This window comes from Poecilia latipinna, unplaced genomic scaffold (genome assembly GCF_001443285.1).
Source record: "Poecilia latipinna isolate Pla-1442-1.1 unplaced genomic scaffold, P_latipinna-1.0 Scaffold4656, whole genome shotgun sequence".
NCBI classification, from domain to species: Eukaryota; Metazoa; Chordata; class Actinopteri; order Cyprinodontiformes; family Poeciliidae; genus Poecilia; species Poecilia latipinna.
The window spans coordinates 14,678-25,100 of record NW_015117272.1 but is presented as its reverse complement, the minus strand read 5'-3'; the positions used below and the strand labels follow the sequence as shown (position 1 = coordinate 25,100).

Below are 10,423 nucleotides of genomic sequence, written 5' to 3'. Positions count from 1 at the left end.
TGAGCGCCCCCTGCCATGAGGCCAGAGAACTGCCTGCCTCACCTCCAATCTGTTCTCGGCCGTTTCTGATCGCTCCTCCTCACACAAAACACGTCACACACACAATTTGTGACAAAAACACTGTACATTATATATATATGAGCTAAATTATGGAAAACCAGTTTATATATTGAATCTTTTTAGCCATTTTATTAGCGACGTACAGACAAATAATGTTCCGGTCAGAACACGGTGAGCTAAATAATAAAACATAAATTAACGAAGCTTCGAGGCAGATCAGTTTTCCACGAGGAATTTTAATTATGGAGGTACTCGAATCATTCGAGGAATCGTTACAGCCTTAATTGGTTTAGCCAAATGAAAAATGAATACTTTATAGTAGAAACCACAAAGAGCAATATAAATTATCTTATTATATTTTTTTTCCCATGATGCCTCTCCTGACCGCAAGTCACTGGTGCACAGGTATGAGCGTATGTACGGCTTTACATCCCTTTTTTCCCCTAAATTTGTGTGTACGCCAAGTTTTAGTGTGAAAACTGTACACTCTATTATACATGAGGCCCTGGAGTTTTTATGATGATTTCTTCAGGGTGAGAAAAAAGGCTTTTACTGAAACATGGTGGGATGAATCTCTGGCGCCCCCTGTGGTGCAGGAGGTCATTAGACATAAAAACCTTTTCAATCTGAAGGCAGAAGCTTAAATTGCTGCTGTGAGATTGGAGAGCTGAGTCTGCCCTCTGCTGATTGGCTGTCCAGACATCTGCCCTCTGCTGATTGGCTGTCCAGACATCTGCCCTCTGCTGATTGGCCGTCCAGACGTCAGACATGAGCAAAGCAATGGACGGCTCTACTGTCTCTGAGGAGGACGGTTTTCAGAGAGACGAGGCGGTTCCCTCCAGAAGCTCCTCCAAGATCTCAGGTATCTGGATTCTCCGTCGGCCCACCGGGTCTGTGTGCCCAGAACCAGAACTCTAAAGGTTCTGAAAGTTCTGATTCTGCTGCAGACGGTGGAGAAATCATTGAAGGGAAGCGGACCAAAAAGACAGTGGACCGGCTGGATTTCCAGGCTCCGAAGGCCAGGGAGAAGCTGAAAGTGGCAGATGGTAAGACCCGAACAGAACCAGCCCTGCACCTGTTCTGCGGGTTGACAGGTGGCCGGTTCTGATGTGTTAAGGCAGTGGAGACAAGCTGGGCGACATTCCTCGGACCAACTACGAGATCACCAGGAGGAAGGCGGAGGAGCTGAAGCTGCTGCACGCCATCCTGTTCGACCGACCCGGGAAGGTAAAGAGCCAGGAAGAGGGACTCAGACCCGGTGAGATCTGATCCAGACGAGTTCAGCAGAACCAGAACTCCTCAGTGGTTCTACTGGGTCTGAAGAAACTCTTTGACCCGGTTCTACTCAGCTACTCTGGGTTGATAAAACAATACTGATCCCTGTTAGCGTCCCTGTTAGCATCCCTGTTAGCATCCCTGTTAGCGTCCCAGCTAGCAGGCCAGAAGGTCTCCAGCTTGTGCCTGAGCAACAGAACTGGGTCAGCAGCTGATGGTTCCTGATTTGATTCTGCTGAACAGAAACATCTCCATGTCCTCCTTTCTCCACCAGCTGGACCGGGTCCAGGATCACAAAGCATTCCATATTAGTTTGCAAACTGCTCCGTTCTACCAGAACCCGGTCAGTAACGGTTTTGTGTCTTCTCAGTCGGCCTCGGTCAAGAAGAATCTGCGGCTGTTCAACGGCTTCCCGTTCGCCGCAGACAGCCAGGAGTTCACCAGGAAGAGAGACAAGATGCTCAGGTGGGTTCCTCAGCTGGTTCTGGATCCCTGGAGCAGTTCTGATGGAGGTTCTGATGGACCTGTCTCCCCCAGGAACTCTAACCTGACCAACACCAAGCTGAAGCTGGTCTGCTCCATTCTGGACCTGGAGAAGAAAGGAACCCACCAGGATCTGATCGATCGGATCCTCGTCTTCCTGATCGCCCCAAAGAACAGCGGAAAGGTGATCAGAAGCCCCGCCCCTCCTTCATGAGCCCCCACCCCCTCCATGAAGAAGCCCCGCCCCTTCCTACTGAGGCTCCACCCCTTGCTAACGGCTCCTGTCGTTCCCCCGCAGCGTGCACCAGTGAAGAAGAAGCGGAGGACCAAGAAGAAGCTGGCCAGCGGCGACTCGGTTGCCAAGAAGAAGAAGAGCAAACCCAGAGCCAGTGGCACCAAGAAGTCCAAACCCGGCAGCAAATCCAAAGCCATCGTCATGGACTCCAGTAGCGACGAAGATGATGACGAGAAGGTGGAAGCGTCGGTGGAGGCCGGAGGTTCGGATGGAGAGGAGAAACGGTCAGAACAGGAGGAGGAAGAGGAAGAGCAGACTGACCAATCAGAGTCTGATGAGGTGAGATCAGTTTGGTTCTGACCCAAACCTCCTGCAGAACCCTGAACAGGTTCTGGTTTTTTCAGTCCTCCAAGCCCAAGTCCAGCAGAGTGAAGAAGAAGAAGCAGCAGATACCAGCGAAGAAGAGACCTAGGAGCCAGAGCTCTGACGGAACCAGCGAGGCAGAGGAGAAGGTACCAGGCCCAGGTCTGAACCTGGAACCAGAACCAGAACCAGGTTCTAATGGAGAACTCTGCTGTCTGTTTCAGCCAAAGAAGAAGAAAGTAGCCGCCGCCAAAACCAAGAAGGCCGACAGCAGCAGCAGCAGCAAGAACACAAACGCAGGTGAGCCGCAGGTCCAGAACCTGAACCGGGTCCGACCCGGGCCTGGTTCTGACCCCTGCGTATATTGACCTCTGACCCCCGTGGTGCAGCCGAGGACAGCTCCGACGAAGATGAGCCGCTCATCAGGATGGTGAAGAAGGCTCCGACAGACGAGCAGCTGAGGAAGACGGTGGAGAGTCTGCTGAAGGAGGCCGACCTGGAGGAGATGACCATGAAGCAGATCTGCCTGAAGGTCGGAGCGCTGACCCCGCATGACCTCTGACCCCGTCCGGCCCCGCCCCGCATGACCTCTGCTCTCTGCTGCAGGTGTTCGACACGTATCCAGAACACGACCTGAGCAGCAGGAAGGACTTCATCAAGCAGACGGTCAAGACCGTAAGTCTGACTTTCATCACCCTCATCATCCTCACCACAGCGGGTCCAGCCCAGTTCTGGTTCTCCCTGGGTCCAGAACAATAAATAGACAGGTGATCAGTATCAATAGATAATGTCTGATAGAATATTTAATAATTTCACTGAACCACATGGCATTCTGGGAGATGTAGGCAGAAGAAAGGCTTTGGCTGCTAAACTTCTCATAAGCTAGCTGGATAGCATCAACTCCCTCACCCTTTGGTTGCCTAGCAACAATGTGTAGCGTAACTTGCGCAGCAGCAGATTCACGTTTCTGCATCGTCATCCAACTGACATGAAACCATTAAATCACGATACATTTTCAGCCGTATAGCCTAGCCCTCACCAGAACAGGACTGGGTCCAGAACCGGACTGGGACCTGTTTGAGTCCTCCAGCAGGGGGCGCTGTGTCCTGATAGGAAGTGAGTCTCATGATGTCCTCTGTCTCCTCACAGCTCATCACATGAAGACGCCCAGGTGTCCATGGCAACAGGCTCCACCCTTGTTTTTATGTTATTATGGGATGTGGTCAGCAGGTTTTTACGTTGGTTCAGTTTGTAATGAAGTCGATCTGTTGCTGAGGCACAGCGCCCCCTGCAGGACGGCTCCTCCGCATCAACATGTTCAATAAATTTGTACATTTTTCAACAAAGCCGGTTTGGACTGTGATTCAAAATGCTCCCTGCAGGACCGGTTCTGGTTCTGGTTCTGGTCCAGGACAACAGCTGATCTGAATGCAGAACAGAACCACCACAGATCTAAATCCTCCTTCAATCAGAAGCAGCTCCTCCTCGCTGACCTGGTTCTACTGGTTCTGTTGGGAACCAGGCTCTCTGACTTGGGTCCAGTCTCTGGGATTGTGGAAAAACCAGAAAAGGTATTGGATGAAATCTGGGTTGCAGAAAGTCCAGCTTCCTGTGACCCGGTTAGACTCTAAGTGGCGGATCTGATGGACCGGATGACTCGGATATGGAGGTCCAAACAGGACCGGATCGATGCAATCCAACACAATAATTTATTTGATCTATTTTAAAATTTTCTTCATGTTTTTATTTTTTTCACAATTTATTCTAAACTTCCTGAAACAGGCGGAACCGCAGCAGGAACCTTTTGGACCTGCTGGATCAGAACCCGTCTGAAATGCATCCAATATTTAAAGGATAACTGCCAAGCAGGTTCTGATCTGGTTAGCCCAGCCCTGTGCTGCCCCCTGTGGCTGCCTGTCCCCAGGTCATTTCTGTCGTGCGGCCACCAGGAGGCGGGAGAGAGCTCCACCTTCATGAAACTCCGGGTCATCAGAACCAACAGAGTCAGTTCTGATGGAGAGCAGGAAGACTAAGTGCTGCTGGAATGAGAAACCAGGTCAGGGAAATGTGGATTCCTGATCAGGCTCTGCAAAAAGGTCCCGGTCCGTTTTCCTCCTTCGGGTGCTGGGAATGTTTCTCCTCCATCCATCCGACTCCGGTTCTCCAGAAGTTCTGGATCTGACCGGAACCAGGAAGCAACCAAACCGCCTCCATCCTCTGCCCCCTCCGTCAGCGCTGCATCCTCATTGGCTGCTGCTCTCCCCCAGCAGCCAATAGGTGGTCATGGTTCCCTTCCCCTTGACGTCGACGGACCCCCGGCTTTCCAGCTGGAAGCAGTTGAACTCCATCAGGACGTCGCGGGTCGCCGCCGACACGTGAATCTTCAGCGCTGCAGATACAAACACAGACGGCTGTAAACACCTGCTGTCGGTACCAGTTCCGGTCCACCCTGGAGGACCTTCTGTTGGGCCAGCAGGGGACGGTACCACTCCAGTCCAATCTCAGGTGTGTCGAAGACGTGGCTCACCTTCCCCGGTGGACTCCATCCGTGAAGACGTGTTGACGGTGTCCCCGAACAGGCAGTAGCGTGGCATCTTCAGACCCACCACTCCGGCACACACCGGACCTGCAGAGAGAGGCGGATCAGAGCCGGTCTGGGCCGTGAACAGAAGCGTCTTCCGGTTCCTGTGGGAAACTCCAACGGTCCGTCCAGGATCAGATTCTCAGTCCGTCCCCAACGCCGGTCCAAATCCTCACCGCTGTGAATCCCGATCCTCAGCTCCAGCTGCCGCTCCGGCCGGTGGCGGATCCTGAAGGTTCGGACGGCGGCCAGCAGGGCGAGCGCCATGCGGGCGATCTCCCTGCCGTGCCGCTTCCCGTTTCTCACCGGCAGCCCAGAGACCACCATGTAGGCGTCACCGATGGTCTCCACCTGGGGGCGCCGCAGGACAACGGCACTGTTAGCGGGACAGGAAGTCTGCTGAAGTCTGCTGCTTTAGTTTTGTTTTTTAATGTGGCAGAAAATTATGTTAACATAATTAAAATTGACAGAATGACTTCCTTCCTCTTCAACTGGATCAAAAGGTGAATCGTTCAGATCCACCAATTCTGATCCCAGCTACCTTCATCCTGTTCTGACCCAAACGCCAACTGTTTTCACCTTATAAACATCAAAGTTGTCAATGATGGCATCAAAGCAGGTGTACAGGTCGTTGAGGAGAGTCACGACCTGCAGAAACACAGACCTCAGGGTTTAGATTCAGACTAAACATGGAAGAAACACAGGAGGCATAGTTCAGCTGCTTCAGCTGCAGACAGGGGGAGCTGTTTACAGCTGCAAGGCTTCCCTCTGCTTCCTGTGTTTAAGCTAGGCTAATAGTTTTCTTTTTCTAACAATGTTTATGTTTGACTAGGCTAAATGTTTCCTCTGCTTCCATCATTTTTCCTTAGCTAATGTAAGCTACGCTAACAGTTCCCCAGAGTTTGCAGCCTTTGCTCTCAGATAGCAAAAGGTCCAGGGGCTGTGGACCTCCATGGGGGAGCTTTCTGCAGACAGGGCGGTGAAACCAACGATGTCACTGAAGTAGATTGTGACCGAGTCAAAGGCTTCAGCTTGAACTGTCTCTCCACGCTTCAACTGCTCTGCCACCGAGCTGCAGATGACAACAACCAGGTCACAGGATCAGTACTGACTATAGTACTACTACAGTGATGACTGTAGTAGTACTATAGTACTGACTGTGGCAGTATCTGGTAGAGAAGGGCCTCAGCCTTGCGTTTCTCCTCATGGTAGGCCTGGGTGCGTTCCTCCACCAGCTCCTCCAGGTTGTTGGCGTATTGCTCCATGCGGGACAGCAGGTTGTCCAGGATGTTGTTTCTGGACTCTCTGGAAGCAGAAACATGTCAGAGTTTACCAAACGTTTAGCTGTAACTCTGCTCTGTCCGACCACTTTAATAAACATTTGTTTAATTTAACAGGAAATTTCATGATAGTAGATGTTTATCAGACAACTTTTTTAATTTCCTTAGAGCCACCAGCAGAGGGCAGCAGTTTATTTCTACTGTTATTGACGTAAACAGGGTTCCAGTGAGAATGTATCAGAAGGTTCTGATCCAGAGCAGCTCGGCTCTCTGGTGTCAGAGCTCATTGCTGGGAAACTAGGAGACTTCACCCCCTACAACCCGGCCCGTGTCTCGGCCCTTACGTGCCGTGCTTGCGCAGCAGCAGGCGGATGTGGTTGAAGTCGGGTCTCTCAGTCGGCTCCTCGGCCCAGCAGCGCTGCATCAGCTGGCCCAGCTCGGGTTTGGACTCGTTGGGACTCGGACTCACTCTGTGGTCCTCCGGGTCGACGGTGGGCCGCAGGCAGGGCCACTCGCCCAAAATCACCCGGTCCACGATCTCTGCTGGGACACCGGGATGCTCAGGAGACGCCTGAATCCGGAAGGAAGTGGGACCCTGTGGACCCGCTGTGGTTTACCTTTGGGACTCAGCAGTGCCCTCTCCAGGTAGAAGGCTCCTCGGCGCAGCGCCACCTCCTGCAGGATGATCCCAAAGCTGTACACGTCCCCTTTCTGTGTCCCCTGAAGAGGCGGAGATTCCATCCGGAGCAGCTCTGGAGCCACCCACAACTTCTCTGCACAAAACCCAGAGAAAGGTCAGCTCGGTCTATTATTTTGACGAAGTTTGCCCCGTGCCTCTTGTATAGCCATCGGTAGCGATGGAGAAGTCGGAGAACTCACGGGCGTAGTAGGCGTGAGTGTCACTGACGCAGTCCGGGTCAGATCGGAAGCTGGTCAGACCGTAATCGGTGATCTTGAGGACAAAGCGCTTGTCCACGACGCAGTTAGACGATTTGAGTTTACCGTGAGAGACGATGACGCTGTTGTGAAGGAAGACCATTCCCTGAGGACGAAGATGGGTACTGAGCGTTTGTCCCACCTGGAGACCGGGCGGTGCGCAGGAAGAGGCTCACCTTCACAATGTCGTTGATGAGCGAATACTTGAACATCCAGTCCAGGGTGATGCTGTCATTCTCCAGGATGTCCTGAGGACATGTGGGGACAAGTGAGGACATGTGGGGACAGGAGGACGTCAAGGTGCGCGTACCTGCAGGCTGCCTCGGGGACAGTACTCGGTGACGATGCAGATGTTCGGCGGGTCAATGCACGCCCCGATGAACCTTGTCAGGTGTTCGTTCTGGACGTCCCTCATCTGAACAGAAACACGTCTGGGTCAGTTCGGTTCTGGAGGTCCAACAGAACCAGAACTGCCTGATGCTCCAATACAGAACGTCTTCAGATGATCTGGACAGACTCACATGTTTGAGTTCAAACAGAACTTTCCTGTTCAGCTCGATCCGCTTCCTGTTGGAATATTTGATGGCCACAATGTTCCCCTGTGAGAGAGAACAGACGGGAACACTGAGGGAACGACGAGGATGATGAAGGCCACCTTCCTCTCACCTGGCCAGACTCACCTTGCAGTAGCCGGTCTTGGCGAACACCTGCAGGTTTCCGTCTCCGGTCATTAAGGATCCGTAGTTGGAACCTCTCTGCGGAGCAAAGAGCTTCTCGTTAGCAGGAAGTGGAATGACTGGGAACTTCCTGCTCTGCTGACCGGCGGTGGTTCCAGAGCTCACCAGTGACAGGGTGACCCGGCTGCCGCTCCGCAGAACCTTCTCCATGCTGCTCATGTGCAGATCGTCCCATGAGATTCGCCACAGCTGAGCCACCAGCTCCCGCTCCAGCCTCAGCCTCCTGCAGAACCAGAACCAGGTCGGAACCACGGGTCAGATCCATGGGTCAGAATCACAGAGGGTTCTGGAGATAACCCTGGTTGAAACCAGTTGGAATCAGCTAACCCAGGTAGAGCCGGGGTACTGCCAGGTCAGATCAGTTCAGTGAGAACCAAACCTGAACCAGACCGAAATGGAACTGGTCCAAATCAAGAACCAATTCTGACCCGACTGGACTCAAACTGGGTCATGTAAGATCCAAAACCTGGAAAACAGTTAAACCTGGACCAGAACCAAAGAGTCCAGCTGGTCCAGAACCGTACAGGTCCAAATAAATCCTGTGACCCATCATCAACCAGAACCTGGACAATGTCCTTAAACCCCCGATGAACTGGGGGTTCAAGGACCAGTTTGAAACCGGTTTAAGCAGCTCTAGTTTTGAACGCGGAAACAATCCGATTCTGGTTCTGGTCAGTGAAGGTGACCTCTGACCTGTAGATGAAGATGGCGACAGCGGTCGTCATGGTGATGAGGAAGCAGACCAGGATGGATGCCATCTGGTGGACAGTGATGGTTCCTGCGGGGTGAAACACATTCCCAGTTCAGGTTCTGATGCAGACCGTCCCAAACGGACCAGAACCAGGTCCCGGGTCAGAACTCAGGTCTGGAGAACTTCTGGTTCTGACAGAACCAGACATTGGACCGGTGGGATCCGGGTCAGTGAGTTCTGTTCTGGTTGCTTTTGGACCTGGTTCGGCCCTGTTCAGACCCGGTTTTGGCCCATGTTTGGACCCAGGTTCGGTCCAGTCCACTGACTTGTGAGGCACTTTGGGTTGTCGTTCTTCAGGCCGCAGAAGGGAACGTCCAGAGGCCTGGTTCCGCCCAGCCAGAACCGGGCCGACCCGGGTACCTTAGTCAGGTCCTGCTCAGAGCTGCTGTAGGTCAGAACCACCTGCAGGGGGACAGAACCTGGTCAGAGCTGGAAAGAGTGTGGTTCTGAAGGGTTCTGGTTCTGTACCCAGTAGGCGCTGCGGTTGGAGTCCCAGTCCCACAGAGCATAGTCCATCTCCCGGTCCCCGTTCACGTCCAACTGGACCGGACCTGCCACACCTGGGGACGGATAGAACCGCAGGTCAGGTTCTAGAACCGGCAGGTCCAACTCAACCGGACCACAAGGGTTGCTTGGTTCTGCTCTGCATCCAGAACCAGAACCAAACATGGAGAAGCAGCAGCCAGCTTCTATGCACCACAGATCTAGAACAAACTTCCAGAAAACTGAAAAACAGCCAAAACCCTGAGATCCTTTAAATCCACAGTAGATTATTAATGCCTGGATCATCGATTAATCTGGTCTGGATCCAAACGGGTCATTACTGCTCTCTGCTCTGCCACAGACATGCTGAAATGTTCCGGGCCGATAAACTGGACCCGGCTGGAATAATCAGAATAATAACAATGTCTTTACAGAGCTGTTAATAGGTTCTGGTTCTGGTTCTGAAGGAAGAACCTCCAGATTGTTTCTGGTGAATTCTGCTGCAGCTCGGTTCAGAAAGGAGTCGTCGCTAGTTGGAATTAATGTGGAATTAATTGTCAGCTAGTAAACTCCTTTGAACTGCTGTTTTGGAAAATACTGATGAGTGACTACTTCTGTTTACTGTGGTTGTTTCTGCTAGCATCAAGGATATTTGTATATGGCAATCTTCTGTGAAACGTTTATTGATTTGATATGCGCTGACCTGGTTGTATTGCTTTGTTTTATTTGTATTTTTTGTTTTGTGAGGGTGTGGGGAGGACTGGGAGGGTTATGCATATATATGTTCTGAAATAATAAAAACGTTAACAAAAAAAGAAAAGAGTCGTCCCTTTTCTTTCTGATGGACCCAGGTTCTGATGGACTGCAGGTTGCCATGGCAACAAGAGGACCGGTTGGGTCATATGGCTCAGCAGGATTTATTAGCCTTTATTTTACCAGGAGATAAAACACATTGAGACTAAAAACATCCTGGATTGGTTCTGGACCAGGATCACTGTTCATGCTGAACTGGTCTCCCTCCTGCTGCAGAGGCCAAGCGGTCAGAATCATCGGGTTCTGGACGGAACCTTCCGGACCCATTTATTCTGTGCTTCCAGGCAGCCGGGATTTTTTCCTAACACTCAATTTATTCCGGGCCGAGTCAGAACCAGAATACCTGACTTTCCTACAAGGAGAAACTGTGGGTCAGTACACAAGGCCCAGAACCGTCAGGTGGATCTTGGCGTTCCTCAAGGAACA

General features: G+C 51.9%; 2 protein-coding genes across 3 annotated transcripts in view; one reads left to right on the top strand and one right to left on the bottom strand.

Annotated features, from left to right (window-relative positions):
• Window positions 1–488: 488 nt before the first annotated feature.
• Window positions 489–3,762, top strand: dek (DEK proto-oncogene). 2 transcript variants are annotated; one of them, XM_015026255.1, is made up of 11 exons: window positions 489–922; window positions 1,008–1,106; window positions 1,178–1,287; window positions 1,706–1,800; window positions 1,873–2,002; window positions 2,117–2,392; window positions 2,458–2,565; window positions 2,641–2,711; window positions 2,801–2,948; window positions 3,023–3,091; window positions 3,566–3,762. In XM_015026255.1, exons 1-11 carry the CDS (start codon window positions 829–831, stop codon window positions 3,575–3,577), a joined length of 1,212 nt encoding a protein of 403 aa, XP_014881741.1. In that variant the 5' UTR covers window positions 489–828; the 3' UTR covers window positions 3,578–3,762. The 2 variants fall into 2 exon arrangements, with proteins under 2 accessions (XP_014881741.1, XP_014881740.1); XM_015026254.1 differs by having other exon boundaries at window positions 494–922; window positions 2,641–2,716; window positions 2,806–2,948.
• Window positions 3,763–4,137: 375 nt separating this feature from the next.
• Window positions 4,138–10,423, bottom strand: part of LOC106942898 (atrial natriuretic peptide receptor 1-like) — a gene marked incomplete at its 5' end in the record, with an annotated part of 20,535 nt that continues 14,249 nt past the window's right edge. Inside the window, 17 exons of the mRNA XM_015026253.1 lie at window positions 4,138–4,805; window positions 4,944–5,042; window positions 5,174–5,348; window positions 5,577–5,645; window positions 5,946–6,069; window positions 6,156–6,302; window positions 6,622–6,817; window positions 6,895–7,050; window positions 7,157–7,319; window positions 7,390–7,461; window positions 7,524–7,628; window positions 7,735–7,812; window positions 7,894–7,968; window positions 8,056–8,173; window positions 8,644–8,728; window positions 8,968–9,103; window positions 9,170–9,261. Coding sequence (XP_014881739.1) covers window positions 4,660–4,805; window positions 4,944–5,042; window positions 5,174–5,348; window positions 5,577–5,645; window positions 5,946–6,069; window positions 6,156–6,302; window positions 6,622–6,817; window positions 6,895–7,050; window positions 7,157–7,319; window positions 7,390–7,461; window positions 7,524–7,628; window positions 7,735–7,812; window positions 7,894–7,968; window positions 8,056–8,173; window positions 8,644–8,728; window positions 8,968–9,103; window positions 9,170–9,261 — 2,036 coding nt within the window. The remainder of the gene's footprint in view (window positions 4,806–4,943; window positions 5,043–5,173; window positions 5,349–5,576; window positions 5,646–5,945; window positions 6,070–6,155; window positions 6,303–6,621; window positions 6,818–6,894; window positions 7,051–7,156; window positions 7,320–7,389; window positions 7,462–7,523; window positions 7,629–7,734; window positions 7,813–7,893; window positions 7,969–8,055; window positions 8,174–8,643; window positions 8,729–8,967; window positions 9,104–9,169; window positions 9,262–10,423) is intronic.